This window comes from Natrix helvetica (genome assembly GCF_964273705.1).
Source record: "Natrix helvetica genome assembly, chromosome: 1".
Classification (NCBI taxonomy): domain Eukaryota; kingdom Metazoa; phylum Chordata; class Lepidosauria; order Squamata; family Natricidae; genus Natrix; species Natrix helvetica.
Window position 1 is genome coordinate 354,020,557 of NC_138548.1, and position 19,920 is coordinate 354,040,476.

Sequence of the window (19,920 nt, forward strand, 5' to 3'; positions counted from 1 at the left end):
AGGAGAGAAGCAACTTAGAACTAAGGAGGAATTTCTCCGACAGTGAGAACAATTAATCAGTGGAACAGAAGTTGCCTCCAGAAGTTGTGAATGCCCCAAAACTGGAAGTCTTTAAGAAGAGATTGGACAACCATTTGTCTGAAACGGTATATAGGGTTTCCTGCCTGAGCAGAGGGTTGGACTAGAAGACCTGCAAGGCCCCTTCCAACTCTGTTATTCTATTCTATTCTATTCTATTCTATTCTATTCTATTCTATTTTCTTTATTGTTGTTCACCTATGGATAGAATCTTGCTGGGTTAAAGTTACTATCGGCATAACTATAGATATGCAGGTAGACCTCGACTTAACCACTGCAATGGAGCCCAAAATTACCGTCGTTAAGTTAGACATTTGTGGAATGAATTCCACCCCATCTTATAACCTTTCTTACCAGAGTCTTGTTAAGTGAATCACTGCAAGGGATTAGTAAAGTTAGTAGCACAGTTGTAAAGTGAAATCTGGCTTCGCCATTGAGTTTGCTCGTCAGAAGGCTGCAAAAGGGCAGGTGTGTGTGTGCATGTGTGTGTGTGTGTGTGTGTGTGTGTGTGTGTGCGTGTGCGAGAGAGAGAGAGAGAGAGAGAGAGAGAGAGAGAGAGAGAGAGAGAGAGAGAGAGAGAGAGAGAGAGAGATAAGACCCCGTGAATACTGCAACTGTCATAAACATGAGTCAGTTGCCAAGCAGCCGAATTTTGATCACGTGACCACGGGGATGCTGCAATGGTCACAAGAGTGAAAAACCGTCCTATACCGCCGTTGTAACTTTGAAAAAAAATCACTAAGTAAATGGTTGTAAGTTGAAGAACTATCTATACTCTGTGAACTGCTTGGGAGGGGCCGTCGTAGCCCTCTTCCTGCCTACCAGACATTCCAAGCTCCGCTGACCTTTTGCCCTCTGGGAACTAGCCCCTCCCTCTTGGGACTCCAGACTACATTCTACCACAATGGTGTCGCTAACACCATTTCGAATGGTGCGTCCTTATCAAGGAATATTTCTCAATTGTTTCTGAACTCCCTAAGGAGCTACCCAAGCCCCTCTCAATTCCAACCCCTGAAGGAATCTAGATCCCAACAACTCCACTGTAAAATAAATTCTAACTAGTCACTATTCAGTGTAATAGACCAGGAGAGACCCAAATCTCTCGGTGGATCATTCTGGTACAACATGAGCGCTAGAAAAAGACACCGAAGTCCTTTGCCGGACTTAATAGAGCCCTGAGTGATTTCTGGGACTTCTGCAACAAATTGCGGGTTTGGTAGAACCCCACTTAATTGTTCTCCAAGTAAACGTGTGCAGGAGAATCGCAGGCTCAGAGACCGGATGCCGCTGTGACTGCTCCCTTGTCATCCTGCAGGGGAATTTTTTAATAACATCTGGAAACGCAGCTGATGGATCCCAGATCAGCGGCGTACAACAGGCGGGTCATGTAGCAGATCCTATGCCTGATCTCTCCAGGTAGGACAGCGAATGACACCGGTCCATGAAGGGTTCCTTCCCAGTGACGCTGACTCAATGGGCCAGGACTCTACCGTAGCATGAGGCAGCTTTCCACGTGGCTGTAAGTTTGGTTTTAACATTTTGCCCCGGCTCCAAGCAGGCATCTGGTGGCTTCCCTGGAGTGGATTCTCTTGTGCCTTCGGAGAGAAGCTTTGTGACCAAAATTCTGGCCGCAGTCGGCGCACTGGTACGGCTTTTCTCCTGTGTGAACCCGCCGGTGATTGACCAGGTTCGAGTTCGTGCTGAATTTCTGCCCGCAATCCGAACACTGGTACGGCTTCTCGCCCGTGTGGACCCTCTTGTGGTTGACCAAGTTGGAGCTGGTGCTGAAGCTCTTCCCACAGTCGGCGCACTCGAAGGGTTTCTCCCCCGTGTGGGTCCTCTCGTGGATGAGCAGCTTGGATCGGCTGATGAAGCTCTTCCTGCAGTAGCCGCACTTGTGGCTTTCTTCGCCCGCGGGCGCTTTCTTCCCCGCGTGCAGCCGCTCGTGCTTCCGAAGGTAAGAGCTCGAGATGAAGCTTTTCCCGCACTCGGGACACTTGTACGGCTTCTCCCCGGTGTGGATGCGCCGGTGGATGATGAGATCAGCTTTCTGGTTGAAGCTTTTCCCGCACTCGGGACACTCGTACGGCTTCTCCCCGGTGTGCGTTCGGATGTGGATCACCAGCTGCGGCCGGTGAACGAAACTCTGCCCGCACTCGGGACACTTGTAGGGCTTCTCCCCGGTGTGCACCCGCTTGTGGGTGATGAGGTTGGAGCTGGAGGTGAAGCTTTTCCCACACATGGGGCACTCATAGGGCTTCTCCCCCGTGTGGGTCCTCTCGTGCACGATGAGCGAGGCCTTGTCGCTGAAGCTCCTGCCGCACTCGGGACACTGGTAGGGCTTCTCCCCGGTGTGCACCCGGGTGTGTTTCATCAGGTTGCAGTTTGTGCTGAAGCACTTCCCACATTCTGAGCATTTGTACGGCTTCTCGCCGGTGTGAGTCCTCTCGTGGATGATCATGTGCGCGCTGTTATTAGAGACCTTCCCGCAGTAGCTGCATGTGTAAAGTTTCTGCATTTTCTGGTTCGGAGGAAACTCAAAACCATGGTTCAGAACCGTCCCCCAACTGGGTGGACCCATCTTCTTTCTCTTTCCTTTCTGGCATCCCGGCGGGAAGGTGTTTTCTCGTAAGCTTTCCTCATGAAAGAAAGCTGGGATCCCCGGTTGGTTCTCCCGTTGGATTTCTTGATGGGGAAGCTCACTTCCCGCCATCTCTTCCAGTCCACAGACCTGATATAACTTCCCATTGAGTCTCGCCAAGGACTGTCCACTGATGCCTACTTGTGGGTGTCTTTCAAAGGGGAAGGTCTCCTCCTCGTTTTCATAAACTTGGTCATTGCCTGGAGGGACAAATAGGAGAATCGTGACTGGGGGAGAGTACAGAAAACGACCTTGATGGAGAAATGCAACAGCGGTTACCTAAGCAAAGGGAGCTAAAACATCTTTTAAAGCCCAGATGACATTCAAAAGCTGCTTAGACACCTCCATAATTCGCAAGTATATAAGAGTAGAGGTTATGTACAGCATAATCAGACTTGCAGGATGCTGTTATTATAGCCAATCTCAATACATTTAGTCTTATGTCAATGCTGTGGCATTGATTTCCTGATCTGTTCTATCTAGTGGGGCTGACATAATCTGATGTGGTGGAATGTGGTCTGGAGTCCCAGGAGGGAGGGGCTGCTGCTCAGAGGCAGCAGACCTCGGAATGTCTGGTAGGCAGGAAAAGGGCTAAGACAGTCATTCTCTAGCACTTCACAGGTTATATCTATCGTTATACTGATAGTTGCTTTAGTCTGGCAAGGTTCTGTCTGTCGGTGAAAAACAATAGAGAAACTACACGGAAGTAACTGTACAATAATACAATAGCAGAGTTGGAAGGGACCTTGGAGGTCTTCTAGTCCAACCCCCTGCCTACGCAGGAAACCCTATACCGTTTCAGACAAATGGCTATCCAACATCTTCTTAAAGACTTCCAGTGTTGGGGCATTCACAACTTCTGGAGGCAAGCTGTTCCACTGATTAATTGTTCTGTCAGGAAGTTTCTCCTCAGTTCTAAGTTGCTTCTCTCCTTGATTAGTTTCCACCCATTGCTTCTTGTTCTATCCTCAGGTGCCTTGGAAAATAGTTTGACTCCCTCTTCTTTGTGGCAACCCCTGAGATATTGGAACACTGCTATCATGTCTCCCCTAGTCCTTCTTTCTATTAAACTAGACATACCCAGTTCCTGCAACCGTTCTTCATGTTTTAGTCTCCAGTCCCCTTATCATCTTTGTTGCTCTTCTCTGCACTCTTTCTAGAATCTCCACATCTTTTCTACACCGTGGTGACCAAAACTGGATGCAGTATTCCAAGTGTGGCCTTACCAAGGCCTTATAAAGTGGTATGAACACTTCACGTGATCTTGATTCTATCCCTCTGTTGATGCAGCCTAGAACTGTGTTGGCTTTTTTGGCAGCTGCTGCACACTGCTGGCTCATATTTAATTGGTTGTCCACTAGGACTCCAAGATCCCTTTCACAGTTACTACTATTGAGCAAGGTACCACCTATACTGTACCTGTGCATTCCGTTTTTGTTGCCTAAATGTAGAACCTTACTCTTTTCACCATTGAATTTCATTTTATTAGATAGCGCCCAATGTTCAAGTCTGTCAAGATCCTTCTGTATCTTAAGCCTATCTTCTGGAGTGTTGGCTATTCCTGCCAGCTTGGTGTCATCTGCAAATTTGATGAGTTCCCCATTTATTCCCTCATCCAAATCATTGATGAAGATGTTGAAGAGAACTGGGCCCAAAACAGAGCCTTGGGGTACTCCACTGCATACTTCCCTCCATGACTCTGTGTGTCATTCTTGGTTTTTGGGGGCCTGACATCAGGCTGCTTATTCCATAATTCCAGAATAAATACAGCTTGATAACTTAGCTAGAAACACTGCATCCCTAAGGACCAAACACATTCAATTCTCTAAGGGAGACACAATCTGAAGGACAGTTTCTTTCCAGTTACATCAGCCCGCTCCATTAGATCATGCAGAGATGGCATGCTGAGGGTACTGTCAGCAAGGGCTTAAACTTGATAGGTCCCGGGTGTGTGTGGGTGTTGCCTTCTCTGCTGTAGCACCCGCCTTATGGAACATCCTTTCTCCTGAAGTTAGATTGGCCCCATCCTTTTTGATCATTGCCAAGGCCCTCAAACCTGGTGTCATGCCCCCATCAGAGTCAGATGAAGAGCTGACAGAGAGCGGGAGAGTGGCTCCGTTGGCTGTGGAGGAAACCGGGGAAGGGGAAAGTCAGGCTTGGCAGAGCAGGGGAAGAGGTAGAACAAGGGAGAGGGGGTTCAGGTGGAGCCCACCCCCTCCTCATCCTAGGGCACGCAAGGAAGAACAGAGAAGAGAGCAACGTGGGTTGTGTGGCTTACGAGGGAGGAAAGGGCCCAGGTTCCCCTCTCAAGGCACACCTGGGGATGGAGTTTAAAGGAGAGGCAAATGGGAGGGGCGGTTGTCGGGAACAAACACTGAGTTCATCTGGTGTTAACTGCTTATCGGAGTTCTTCGCATCCTCCCAACTGGTTTCATTTGCTGCCGTGCTACTTCACTTCTGGAACTCCTTTATCTTGCTTTATCCCTGCCGCATTGCAATACAATACAATAATACAATAGTAGAGTTGGAAGGGACCTTGGAGGTCTTCTAGTCCAACCCCCTGCTTAGGCAGGAAACCCTATACCGTTTCAGACAAATGGCTATCCAATCTCTTCTTAAAGACTTCCAGTTTTGGGGCATTCACAACTTCTGGAGGCAACTTCTGTTCCATTGATTAATTGTTCTAACTGTCAGGAAATTCCTCCTCAGTTCTAAGTTGCTTCTCTCCTTGATTAGTTTCCACCCATTGCTTCTTGTTCTACCCTCAGGTGCCTTGGAGAATAGTTTGACTCCCTCTTCTTTGTGGCAACCCCTGAGATATTGGAACAATGCTATCATATCTCCCCCAGTCCTTCTTTCTCTTAAGCTAGACATACCTAGTTCCTGCAACCGTTCCTCATATGTTTTAGTCTCCAGTCCCCTAATCATCTTTGTTGCTCTTCTCTGCACTCTTTCTAGAGTCTCCACATCTTTTCTACATCGTGGCGACCAGAACTGAATGCAGTATTCCATTATATTTAATTAGGCATTAATTACCTTATCTTGCCTTGTTGGATTTATAGCTGGAAGTTTTCTGCTTACAGCATTTGGACTGGAGTATTTCCAGCCAAAACCTGTTACAGGTTTGTGGAAGAGTTTTTTTCTCCAGGCCAGAGAGTTGAAAGGGACGTCGGGGGCAAAGTTGGTGTTAATAAAGGAACTCATACCAATTCTCTGGCTGTGTTGCCTTTGTGCCATGCCCCACACCTGGTTATGTTACCAGGCTGGGGCTCCCAAGGTCCCAGAGATCACAAGAAAGTGGTCACAAAAAGTGATTACATGACCCTCTGCAACCATCATAAATACGTGCCAATTGCCCAGCATTGTGGCTCTGGGGATGCAGCAATGGTCATAATTGTGAAGAAAATGCACAAGTCACTTTTTTTCAGTGCCGTTGTAACTTTGAATGGTCACTAAATGAATGTTTTAATTTAAGAACTGTTGTGGCCCACCAGCGGCCAGCGGAGCTGGCAGCAGATTCAGACAGTGAGGAGGTTGGGGAGGAACATGGGCCACTCCTGGAGTCTGGGGAAGGCTCTGACGAGGGCTCTGTGTCAGAGGCAGAGAGGGGTGCAGAGCCGTATGCCAGTTATCAGCTGCCTTCAGAGTCAGGCAGCAGTGAGGCAGATGAACAACTGGAGCCTATTCCTAGTGTGCGCATGCACAGAGTTGCCAGATGAAGGGAACAGTTGAAGAACAGGGCTCAACTTGGGAGTAAGGACACAGGTGGATGATGAATGGCCCCTCCCAGAGGAAATAAAAGAGGAGGGGGGGGTTCAGGAAACAATTAGTTCGCTTAATTGGATCATGACTCTACGAGTCTCCTTGTCAGGTTTTGCAGATATCGGCCTGGCAGCTCTCCAAGCCAGATAAGGTCTGTGACTATAAAACCTCCCTTGAAAGACTTTGCTGGATGTCGATGAGCAGAATTCACAGTCAATTAATAAAATGGGGTTTTTGTCGGGACAAGGAGTTTGCTTCATTATCTTGGGAAGCCTCGGTCAGAACAAGAACTACCTGTAATTTCTTTCAAACGTTCTTTGGGGCTGGAAAGTGTAAAAATGGAAGGAACCTTATTATCTCTTACCTAAATAACTGGCCTCTTCATCATCTCTCTTCCTCACCGCAGAGAGATGGTCGTTCACAGCTTCAGGTGAAACCTGCCCTGATTTAGCAGAATTAATAACAGTGACTTCTTCCGCCGGACAGGAAACCTGCAATAGGAACAAAGTTTTAATGCAAGCATGATTTGCACAGGTTCCTCTGAGCTAGTTTGTTTTGATCATGGCTGGCTGACTTTACCTCTACGAAATCCATGATTTACAAACCACGGAAACTAAGTTCCCTAAACACCTTGAATGAACCCAGCTCATCTTCCTGAGAACTGTATTCACTTCCGACGGAGATCCGTCTGTAAAAAGCTTAAGAATGAATGAAAGAGGAGGTAGGGTAAATGTAACAATAGCACGCAGACTTATATACCGCTTTACACAGTGCTTTACAAGCTCATCTTGCCCCAAACAATGTGGATCATCATTTTACCGACCTCGGAAGGACAGAAGGCTGAATCAACCTTAAGCCGGTGAGAATCGGTGGGAAAGTCCTATGAATGATTATGGCTTGGAGAGCCAACAGGCCAATATCTGCAAAACTTGGCAAGGAGTCTCGGAGAGTCACAAGCCAATTAAAGCGAACTAATTGTCTCCTGCAAACTCCACTCCCCTTTCGCTCCTCTTTCATTTCCTCTGGGAGGGGCCATTCAACCACCACCTGTGGCCTTACTCTCAAGTTGACACTAAGTTCCTTAGCTGTTCCCTTCGTTGGCAACTCTGCGTCTGCGCACTCTGGGAACAGGCTCCAGCTGTTTGTCTGCCTCACTGATGTCTGACTCTGAAGGACTGGGCACAGAGTCTCTGAGATTCACGGACAGATCTTCACACTCCTGAAACGAATCTAACGACCGAATGAATTGTTTCCTGGAAAAGCCCACTCCCCTTTCATTTCCTATGGGAGAGGCCAATCGCCTTCCACCTGTGACTTTACTCCCAGGTCTACCCTGATTTCTGAGCTGTTCTTTTCTTCTGGCAGCTCTGCGCATGCGCACACTGGGAACAGGCTCCAGCTGTTCCTCTGCCTCACTGCTGTTGAGCTCCGAAGGCACCTGATCACTGCCAGACGGCCTCAGCCCCGTTTCTGCCTCAGATATAGAGCCCTCATCCGAGCCTTCCCCAGCCTGCAGGACTGGCCCATGCTCCACCCCAAACTCCTCACAGTGGCTCCGCTGGCCACTGGCAAGCCACAACACTTCAGGTGAGGAGGAGGGATGTGCTTACCTTCTCTTGCAGTCCCTCAGCCTCCTGCACCCTCAGAAAGTAATCCTCTGCCAGGGCTACCATCTGGGCACAGCTCCCTGGCTTGCCCTCCTTGACCCAGCCCTGCATCTCTGGGGGCAAAATGGCCAGGAACTGCTCCAGGATTAACAGGTCCAGAATCTGTTTCTTGGTGCGTCTCTCGGGTTTCAACCACTGCCAGCAGAGTTCCTGCAGCTGGAAAAAGCTCTCCTTGGGTCCTTCGGCCTCCAGGTAGCAGAACTGCCTGAACTGCTGGCGCTCCATATCGGAGGCAAAGATTTCTTCCGCCTCCAAAATTTCTTCCTTCACTCTCACTGAGGAGATGAAGTCCCGGCAATCTTTGATGGGGCCTGGCAGAAGCTGGGTTAGTCTCTGTCTCCCTGGCCTCTGATTCAAATCAGCCGTTTCCTTAAACGAGGATCGGGAATTGTCCGCGGACCGGGCAGGACTGGGTAGCTGAGCGCGTTGCTGTCCGGAACGAGAGGGTTGCATTGCCTTCAGGAAATCCTGCCACTCAACGTCCCAAGGCTGCTGGAGGATTTCGTCTGGCTCCTGCTTAATAAACCGGGAATCTAGTCCAACCGAGAAGTCTTGGATGACTCCGAGCTGAACGGGATGAGAATTTTTCCGTCCCCTTTGAACTTTTCGTACCGGTCCCTGATTCTCCATTTCTACCCCTGCCTGCTGGGAAAAGAAATCCAACCTTCATCAGTTCAAAATAAAACACCTAAGGGTGGTCCTCGACTTACGACCCACAACTGAGCCCAAAAATTTCCGTGGCTAAGCAGGACCGTTGTTAAAAGTTTTGACACGAGTTTTGCCCCGTTTTACGATGCCGTGGTTGTTAAGTGAATCCCTGTAGTTGTTAATGTTAGTAACACGGTTGTTAAGTGAAACTGGCTTTCCCATTGACTTTGCTTGTCAGAAGGTCACCAGAGGGGATCTCGCGACCCTGGGACACGACAGCCGTCATAAACATGAGCCAGTTGCCAAGTGTCCGAATTCTGATCTTGTGACGGCAACGGTCGTAGGTGTGCAAAATGCTCAAAAGTCACCTTTTTTTAAAGCTACTGTTGTAACTTAAAACAGTCACTAAATGAATGGTTGTAAGTCAAGGACTACCTGTACACACGATACCCCCCTCCCTCCCTTTCTTTCCATTACCAGAAAGGTGCAGTATGTAGTGCTGAAATGGTGTAGGAAGATTCAGGACCTAGTTTCCCCACCCACCACAGAAGCTCTCTGGGGTACTGAGCCAGTCCCTCTCTCTCAATGGAACCTACCTCACAGGGCTGTTGTGGGGGGAAATAGGAAGGAGGGTAACAAGGGATATTAATGGCTTTAAGCTCCTGCATGAAAGATGGGATGTAAATCAGAAGCACCTTGGAAGTAAGGAGAAACTTCCTAACAGTGAGGTCAATTGACCAGTGGAAGAGTTTGTGTGTGCCTCATCACTAGAGGTTTTTTTTTTAAAGAAGAGAGCCACGTGTTCGAAATGAATCAGAACCAGAGTCGGAATATAGCTGGAAGGGACCTTGGAGGTCTTCTAGTCCAGCCCCCTGTTCAAGCAGGAGACCCTATGCCATTTCAGGCAAGTGGCTGTCCCGTCTTTTCTTCAAAACTCCCAGGGATGAAGCACCTCCAACTTCTTATGGCAAGCTGTTCCACTGGTTAACTGTCCTCACCTCAACTTAGGAAGTTTCTGTTAGGATGAAGAAGCTTCTTCCAGTTGGCCTCTTGAAAAAAGCACCTTTGGGGCAACCATGACCTGGATGACTGAGAATCTCCACAGACATTTCTCTTAGTAAGTTTCTCCTTAATTCCGGGTTGCTTCTCTCCTTGGTTAGTTTCCATCCATTGCTTCTTGTCCTGCCTTCAGGTGTTTTGGAGAGTAGCTGGGACTCCCTCTTCTTTGTGGCAGTCTCTCAAATACTGGAATACTGCTATCACGTCCCCCCTAGTCCTTCTTTTCTCTAGATTGGGGGGGGGGCAGCGCTACTCCTGCTTAAGCAGAGGGCTGGACTAGAGGACCTCCAAGGTCCCTTCCAGCTCTATTCTGATGGGAAACGCACTGAATCTAGTCAACGAAGGATGGCTTAAAGCTCACCCAAAACATGGTCCTATCTAGAGGATATTAGCAGCTCATGAAAGAGCTTTCGAACCTTCATTCCAGGTTGCTTCTCTCCTTGATTCGTTTCCATCCATTGTTCCTCGTCTTGCCTTCTGGTGCTTTGGAAAAATAAACGGACTCCCTTTCTGTTTGTGGCAACCTCTCAAACACTGGGATACTGCCATCGTGTTCTCCCCTAGTCCTTCTTTTCTCTAGACTAAAGTGGGAGGGGGACTACTTCTGCTTAAGCAGAGGCGGGCTGGACTAGAGGACCTCCAAGGTCCCTTCCAGCTCTATTCTGATCGGAAACAAACTGGCTCCAGTCAACAAAGGATGCTTTAAGGCTCACCCGAAGCCTTATTTAGAGGGTATCAGCAGGTCAAACCCACCCTCCTCAATCAAAGGTTCCTACGGTCTCACGCCTTCCTGCCCAATTCGTGCCCCAAAGCAAAGCTTATTTACAAGTTTGGTTGCGGGGGTGGGGAGGAGAGAAGCCTCGATCTTTGCCACAGGGTGTGGGGGGGGGAGCTTTTGTAAAATAAAGCCAAAGCATTTCCCCCTCCAAGTGGGGTGGGGTGGGGTAGCTAGGTGGCCTATAGAAGGCAAGAAAGCGCCCCCCCCCGCTTGCAAGCGATCGCCCCCACGCGCAATCGTCTCCGCCCTCCCCTCGCCGCTTTGCGATTTGCGCTCGGAGCGCCTTCCTCGCTCCACGCACCGGAGCTCAGCGATCCTCCGCTTTTCCCCCCTTTCTTCCCACGGCCGGTGCCCGACCCCCGGGCACGGCGGGACAGGAAAGTACAGCGATTCCCGGGGCCGGCCGGCCACCTCCCCCCCCCCCCCCCGTTTGCCCCACGTTTCCTGTCTCTCTAAGCGACGGAGCTCGCTGGCCCGTTTAACCATTGCGGCGCCGGCGGGAAAGACGCGCGGCTGATCTTGGGGGAGCCTTTTAAAAGCGTCCTTGGCGCGAAATCGCCAGCCTCGCGGAAGGCGGGGTGGGGGTGAGAGTGGGGGTCCAAAAGGCTCCTTCTGTCTGTCTGTCTGTGTGTAAAGGCAACAATGTACCCCTCTTCCCCCTCCCCATCTTTGGGTACAGAGAGCCCACGACTTTAGGATCCCAAAATTGAGCTCCACATTTCTGTTGTTAAGTGAGTTTTGCCCCATTTTACCACCTTGCTTGGCCCATCCCCCTTAGGTGAAATCACTGGCGTTGATGCAAGGTAGTCCTCGACTTACAACAGTGCATTTAGGGACTGTTCAAAGTTACAACAGCGCAGGGGGGAAAAAAGCGACTTATGACTTTCGATGGGGAAGCCAGATTCACTTAACGTAAGTCACATTTTTCAGTGCCGCTGTAACTGAACAGTCAGTGAATGAACCATCATAAGTTGGGGTCTACCTGTATTTTGAACTCACTGCCAGGGCCAAAAACTCTTCGAAGCCTTGCATACCCAACCTAAATCAGTGTTTTTCCAACTTGCCGAACTTCTGAGCTATCCAGATTTCAACTCAAGTTGAAGTTGGATTCCACGCATCTTAAATGTTGGAAAGGGGGAGAAATACAGGTAGCCTTCCACTTTTGACCCAGTGGAGCCCAGAATTGAGGTTGCCAAGTGAGACATTTGTTAAGTGAGTTTTGCCCCATTTTATGACTTTTTTTTTTGGACCACATTTGTTAAGCGAGTCGCTGCAATTAAATTAGTAACACAGTTGTTATGTGAATCTGACTTCCCCACTGACTTTGCTTGTCAGAAGGTCACAAAAGGGGATCACATGACCTTGGGATACTGCAGCCGTCATAAATGTGAGTCAGTTGTCAAGCATCTGAATGCAAATCGACTGACCATGAGGATGCGACAACGATCGTAAGTGTGAAAAATGGTCATAAGTCATTATTTTCCGTGCTCTTAACTTCGGTCGCTAAACGAACTGTTGCAAGTCGAGGACTACTTGTACCGCTTTAGAAACACAGCAGCTGAGTATGCTGAATTTGGTTAGCAGAATAACAGAGTTAGAAGGGACTCTGGAGATCTTGCAGGAGATCTTGCTCTAGTAGGAGAGCCCATACCATGATGGAGAATCTATGGCACACGGGCCACAGGTGGAGAGAATGGATTAATATAATAAATAAAATAAAGGTCAAAATAGACTCTCCTTGCCCGTTCCAGCTGTAGTTCTCTGGTCTCCTGAGGGGTTGTGAGAACTCAGTATGTGTGATTCACGTAGGACACGTATGACTTTGCAAGTTTAGGAAGGGAAATGTGTTAAAAACCAGACCACACTTCAATAGAGAAGGACACTTTTTTTTTTTACCAGTATTAGCATAGTTTATTTGTTTAGGTCAATGTTTCTCAATCTTGGCCACTTTTAGACATGTGGACTTCAACCCTCAGATTTAATATGATCAGGGGAGGGGGGGATAACCAGAGAATAATCATACAGTATTTAATTGTTTTGAACGTTAACTAAATGTAACTGTTAATCAGATTATGGCCACAATTGAACCCAAGATTTATGTTGCTAAGTAAAACATGTGTTATGTGAGTTTGCTCCATTCTACAACTTTCCTTGCCACATTTGTTAAGTGAATCACTGTATTTGTTAAGTTACTAACATGGTTGTTAAGTGAATCTGGATTCCCCGTTGATTTTGCTTGTCGGAAGTTTACAAAAGTTTGCAAAAATTACCGTATTTTTCAGAGTATAAGATGCACCTTTCCCCCCACTAAAAAAGCGTGGAAATGTTGGTGTGTCTTATATATCGAATACAGCCATTTTTGGCCTCCCAAAACCCGGCCCCTGCATCGCATTTTTTCACAAAAAGGGGGGTGTTTTTGCCTTCCCCAACCCCCCAGAAGCACTCTTTTGGCTTCAGCAGGGCTGGCGGAAGGGAAAAAAAACTCCATTTTGGTGAAATACGGGGACATTTTTGCCTTCCCCCAGCCTTGCTGAAGCTTGCAGGGTGCTCCTGGCAGCTGGGGAGGACAAAAAACTTTTTTTTTTAATTACTTCCTCTTCGAAATCTTGGTGCGTCTTATACACTGGTGCGTCTTATGGTCCGAAAAATACGGTAGGTTGAGTTAAAATGAAAGATACCGGATTCCTTATCTCAAATATACGATTAAAATTACTTCCATATTTTAATTATTGTTGATCTTGTTTATTGCTATTAGTACTACAGTCTAATACAAGTTTTTGCCAGTCTAGCAATTCGAAAGCATATAAAAATGCAAGTAGAAAAATAGGTGGGAAGGTAACAGCGTTCCGTGCGTTTAGTCATGCCGGCCACATGACCACAGAGACGTCTTCGGACAGCGCTGGCTCTTTGGCTTTGAAACGGAGATGAACACCGCCCCCTAGAGTCAGGAACGACTATCACATATGTGTGAACCTTTACCTTCACTACAATCTAATAAAACCACTTGCAGGAGAGGCCTGGAGACTAAACTATATAATAATAATAATAATAATTTAAATTTATTAGCCGCTCCCTTTCCGAAAAGGACTCGGGGCGGCGTACAATGGAGTAAAAACATATAACATTTACATAAATCCACGACACACATAAGTACAAGGACACACATGTTCGGAGGAGGTTGACAGATACAATACATAGACAGTTAAAAACCATTAAAATACCCTAATTACAATACCCCATGTACAATCCAATTCAAAATGATTAAAAACAGACAGTCAGGAGGAGTACGAGGAAATTACGGTTGAGCCAGGCCAGATAGTTGGAAGAGGTGGGTTTTCAGTTGTACACGGAAGGAGCGGAGATCGGAAGTCATCCTGATGTCCCGGGGGAGGTCATTCCACAGGGCTGGGCCCATCACAGAGAAGGCTCTGCTCCTGGGTGTCGCCCCCCGACACTGTTTGGCGGTCGGCACCCGGAGAAGTCCCTCTCTGTGAGAGCGGATTGGTCGTAGGGATGTGTGGGGCAGGATGCGATCCTGCATGTAACTAGGCCCTGTGCCATGGAGCGCTTTAAAGATCATAATCAAGACCTTGAAACGCACTCGGAAGACCACAGGAAGCCAGTGCAGCTCGCGCAGGAGAGGTGTTACAGGGGAGAATCTAGTCCTCCCCATGATCACCCGCGCGGCCGCGTTCTGGACCAACTGTAGTCTCCGAGTGCATCTCAAAGGAAGCCCCATGTAGAGAGCATTGCAGTAGTCCAGGCGAGACGTCACCAGCGCATGGGTGACTGTGCGTAGGGCATCCCGGTCCAATAAGGGGCGCAATTGGCGCATCAGGCGAACCTGATGGAACGCCCCCCTTGCCACGGCTGTTACATGGTCATCCATGGACAGCCGGGCATCCAGGAGGACGCCCAAATTGCGCACCTGTTCCATAGGGGCTAGTTGCACGCCCCCAATGGCCAGAGATGGACACACCTGGTTGAACCGGGGCGCCGGAAGCCACAGCCACTCCGTCTTGGAAGGGTTGAGTTTCAGTCGGTTGCCATCCATCCAGATCCGTACGGCCTCCAAACACCGGGACATCACTTCGATGGCCTCATTGGGGTGGTTTGGGGTGGAAATGTATAGCTGAGTGTCATCAGCATACAGATGATATCCCACCCCAAAACCACGGATGATCTCGCCCAGCGGTTTCATGTATGTGTTGAACAGGAGAGGCGAGAGTACCGAACCCTGTGGCACTCCACATGTGAGAGGCCTCCGGGTCGATCTCTGCTCCCCTGCCAACACACGTTGCGTCCGGTCAGTGAGGTAGGAGCCAAACCACCGTAACACGGTGCCCCTGACTCCCAGCCCCTCCAGCCGGTGCAACAGGATACCATGGTCGATGGTATCGAAAGCCGCCGAGAGGTCTAATAGGACCAGGATAGAGGAACAACCCCTATCTCTGGCCCGCCAGAGATCATCCACCAATGCGACCAAGGCCGTCTCCGTGCTGTGCCCGGGTCGGAAGCCGGACTGGCGCGGGTCTAGATAATCATTTTCCTCCAGGTGGCGTGGGAACTGCTGTGCCACCACACTCTCTACAACCTTCGCTAAAAAAGGAAGGTTGGAGACTGGACGATAATTGACTAGGTCCGTCGGGTCCAGGGAAGACTTCTTGAGCAGGGGTCTCACCACCGCCTCTTTCAAGGCGGCTGGTAGAGACCCCTCACCCAACGAAGTGTTCACTAGGACCAGGAGCCAGTCACGTGTAACCTCCCAGGATGCCAGTACAAGCCAGGAGGGACACGGGTCCAATAAACATGTGGTGGGTCGCAGACGTCCACGCAACCTGTCCAAATCCTCGATGGCAACCGAATCAAACTCCTCCCAAAGCGGACCCTCAAGACTCGCCACGGGCGTCTCTACTGAACCACTGAAGGGGGTCCATCCCATCCGGATTTGAGCGACTTTGTCATGTAGATATTTCCCAAACTCCTCTGCTCTACCCTGTAAAGGGGCTTCCCGCGGCCTCTCAAACAAGAGGGAACGAGTCACCCGAAACAAGGCGGCAGGGCGGTTATCTGCAGACGCAATAAGGGCGGCGCAATGTTGACGTTTGACGTTATGAAGAACGGCTGCAGGTTTTGGGTTTGGCTAGCGTAAAGAAAAGAGGAATTAGGGGTGACTTGATTCAGTATTTGAGAGGCTGCCACAAGAAGAGGGCGGTCAAATTATTCTCCAAAGCACTAGAGAACAAGACAAGAAATAATGGTTGGAACATGGCAATAAAAGAGAGAAGTAACCGAATTAAGGAGAAATTTCCTAACAGTTGGGATAATTAACCAGTGGAACAGCTTGCCTTTAGAGATTGTGCTCCATCATTGGAGGTTTTTAAGAAGAGACTAGACAGCTACTTACCTGAAATGGTATAGGTTCTCTCAGTGACGTGCGGTGAGGTTTATGGCTGGTGAGGCTGGTGACGTCATCAGGAAGGCGGGGAATGGGACCACGTGTGCTGGAGGCTGAAGCCATTCTCCACCTTCCTGAGCGTGCTTCGCCGGCTCGCGCTCCGCAGTCCTCGAAAGCAACTGGGGAACGACGAGAACCTTCCTGCCTCTGCTGGACTTTGCGCGCTCCTCGCGACTGCATATTGCAGTTGCGAGGAGCGCGCGAAATCCAGCAGAGGCAGGAAGGTTCTCGTCGTTCCCCAGTCACTTTCGTGCCTTCGTCATCCGGCAGCGCCGACAACATTTCTGCCTCCGGTCCCTCCGCAGCTCCCGGGCATGCCCGGACGGAGGTAGCCAGAATGGTGCCGGGGCGGTCCGGGCGGACGAAAGAGCGAGCGAGGCAGCCTGATCCTTGGTCGCTCGCCCGCCAGACTGCCTCGACGCCATTCTGGCTACCTCCATCCGGCCGCGCCCGGAAGCTGCGGAGGCAGAAATGTTGTCGGCGCTGCCGGATGACGAAGGCACAAAAGCGACTGGGGAACCAGTCGCTTTCGTGCCTTCGTCATCCGGGAGCGCCGACAACATTTCTGCCTCCGCAGCTCCTGGGCGCGGCCGGACGGATGTATATAATATTATAATATTATATATATATATATATATATATATATATATATATATATATATATATATATATATATATATATATATATATATATATTATATACTATTATTTCATGAAGAGAGGTGAGGCTCTGCCTCCCCTGACTGCATGTCCCGTTCTCTTGCTTGATCAGGGGGCTGGACTAGAAGACCTCCAAGGTACCTTCCAGCTCTACTCTATGCTAAGAATATTTTGCAGTTACTGTCTAGAGACCAATGTTTTACAGTCTTGGTAATTTTGAGATGCGTGGACTACCAGTTACTCCTGGATGAGGAATTTCTAGGAGTTGAAGTTTTCACCTCTAAAATTTGTCAACTTTTTAAAAAAACACTGATTTTGACATCAAGCTTCTTTAAAGGCGAGAGCTAGCTGAAAAGTTGGTACGTGTCTCTAAAAGAACATATCTCCATAAAATAATGTTCTCAATCTAGCTGCCAAACTACAACTCCCCAAATTCTCAGTGAAATCCCACCAGCAAGAATTGCCCAGGTTGGGAAACACTGAGATAATGAAAAGGATTAAATCTACAGAGCTGGTTTTCCTAGAGAGGCCACACATATCAGGAAACAGGCGCTTACATGCGTATGGATGGGTCTGTCCAGGTTTCTTCTGTGCTTTTGCGCTGAGATGGGGGAAGGGGGGTTTCTGAAGTGGGGGAATTTTTGAAGTGCAAGTGAGTGTCAGCGTAGTGCAATGACACAGTTTCAGGGTGAAGGGCAGGGGTGGGTTCCTGCCAGTTCTAAGCTCTTCTATAGAAGAAGTTCCACTAATCTACAGTGCCATTTAGAACCGGTTCCAGCTCCCTCCCCCGCACCCGTCCGCACATCATCAAGACGAAGAGCGAGAGGAGGAATTCTGGGAGTTGAAGTCCACAAGTCTTAAAGCTGTCAAGTTTGAACACCCCTGGGGTTTTTTTTTCTAAAGGCTTAGGGGTGCAAGGGTCTTGTAACTTGACAGCTTTAAGACTTGCACACTTCAATGCCAGAGTTCCTGAGCCAGCATGACTGGAGGAGGAATTCTGGGAATTGAAGTCCACAAGTCTTAAAAGTTGTCAAGTTTGAACACCTCTGGGTTTTTTTTCTAAAGAGTTAGGGGTGCAAGGGTCTTGTAACTTGACAGCTTTAAGACTTGTGTGCTTCAAATGCCAGAGTTTCTGAGCCAACATTTTGGTTGCTAAGCAAGAGCGTTGTTAAGTGAGTTTCACCACATTTTATAAGTTGACTACGCCCACCCAGCCACATGGCTGGCAAGCCACTCCCACCCGGTCACATGGCTGGCAAGCCACTCCCACAAAGCAGGCCACACCCACAGAAGAGGTTCTAAAAAGCTTTGAAACCCACCACTGGTGAAGGGTAATTAATGCATCATACAAAAAGGCCTGGAGCAGAATAATAATAAGATTGCAATAGTTTGTTATCTGGCATCTGGAAAAGATAAAAGAAAGCCCCCTCCACACGCTTAACCTGATCCATGAAACACTTGCGGCTTCATGGCATGACTCGATTTCCATGTCTTCGGTTTTTGATACAAATAACCTTATCTATTGAGCAATCTTTTAAATTCTGTCTGTGTGTCACTTTGTGTTAAGCAGGATTGGGAAGGGTCAATTTTGATTATAATTCACCAGGGAAAAAGATAGCCATAAAGATTTGGTTTTAAATATTTTTGGAATAATATTTTGAAGGCATCTGCCCTGATCTCTCTGTCACTTGAGGCATCTAATTTTGAAGGTGTTTATAGCCCTCTTTTAATTCATTTAGACATTGCTCTCTCTTCCCAGTAGAAAAGTATATAGAAGTATATTGAATAACAGAGTTGAAAGGGACCTTGGAGGTCTTCTAGCCCAACCCCTGCTTAGGCAGGAAACGTTTACACCACTACAGACAAATGGTTATCCAACATCCTCTTTAAAACTTCCAGTGTTGGAGCATTCACAACTTCTGGAAGCAAGTTGTTCCACTGATTAATTGTTCTGTCAGGAAATTCCTCCTTAGTTCTAAGTTGCTTCTCTCCTTGAATTAGTTTCCACCCATTGCTTCTTGTCCTGCCCTCTGGTGCCTTGGAGAATAGTTTGACTCCCTCTTCTTTGTGGCAACCCCTGAGATATTGGAACACTGCTATCATGTCTCCCCTAGTCCTTCTTTTCATAAGACTAGACATACCCAGTTCCTGCAACCGTTCTTCAGGTGTTTTAGCTGCAACAGTCATAAGTGTGAAAAGTGGTCATGTCATTTTTTTCATAATTTATCATTCTCCCAGAAATTACACTGGCCCTGACTCTAACACTCTTTAGGAAGGTGCTGACGACTGGTTCTGGTAGCGGGCCTGGGAAACCCAGAGTGGAATGGAGCCCATTAAATGGCTTGTGTGATGTTGCCGCGGTGAGGGGGCTATTATATTATTTTATTAACTTATTATCTGATTATTTTCTTCTATTCGTTTTCTTTTTTATATATGATGTTTTTAGGTATTGTGTAAGCCGCCTTGAGTCGCCATGCGCGAATAGGCGGCAATATACATTTTCCAAATAAATAAAAATCCCTGTATTCCTTATCCTAAATTGTTAAGAATCAAGGGACAGAATTTGGCCCTGGCTTTAAGGAAGAGGAGAATCAGGACACAACTCTTGGTGTCAGGCATGGAAGCCATCTTTTACATTGGGCCTTCAGGCCTGACACATTTCCTACTATGGGAAAATGGGAGGGGGGATTACTTGGAATATGGGAGATATATAGTCAAAATAACATTCTTTTCTCAGAGAGTCAAGGACACCTTGCCCAGCAGCTGCGATGAGGTGACTGGGAGGCATCTGCAGTTTTGGACGGTGCCTGATTGGACCATGTGATGGACATGTGGTACTGGGCAGAGATTTGAACTTTCTTTTGGGTGGGGAAAACCTGGGAACTTTCAGATTTGGGTTTTCCCAGATGTGCCAATATGGCATCTCTAATAAAATGGAGCTTTGAGGAAACTCAAGCCTCAGAGTCCTCTTTCGTTGGGGGTGTTACTTGGAACTTTGCCTGTCCGTGGATAGGAAAGTGTGTATTTTTGCCATTGGGTATAAGGGGCTGCTCTATCATTCTCAACAAACGTGATTCCCAACCCATGGAGGGAAAAAGGAAGGGATAGCGGCGCGTGAGATGTTTTAATTTCAGGAAGACGCAAAAACCCAAATCAAATTGATGGATGA

General features: G+C 48.2%; 1 protein-coding gene across 2 annotated transcripts; it reads right to left on the bottom strand.

The window, feature by feature from the left end:
* Positions 1-668: 668 nt before the first annotated feature.
* LOC309385191 (uncharacterized protein) lies at positions 669-11,033 on the bottom strand. 2 transcript variants are annotated; one of them, XM_081939340.1, is made up of 4 exons: positions 10,935-11,033; positions 8,092-8,790; positions 6,846-6,972; positions 669-2,919 (listed from the first exon to the last, which is right to left on the bottom strand). In XM_081939340.1, exons 2-4 carry the CDS (start codon positions 8,776-8,778, stop codon positions 1,610-1,612), a joined length of 2,124 nt encoding a protein of 707 aa, XP_081795466.1. In that variant the 5' UTR covers positions 8,779-8,790; positions 10,935-11,033; the 3' UTR covers positions 669-1,609. The 2 variants fall into 2 exon arrangements, with proteins under 2 accessions (XP_081795466.1, XP_081795467.1); XM_081939341.1 differs by having other exon boundaries at positions 8,092-8,793; positions 10,935-11,030.
* Positions 11,034-19,920: the final 8,887 nt, after the last annotated feature.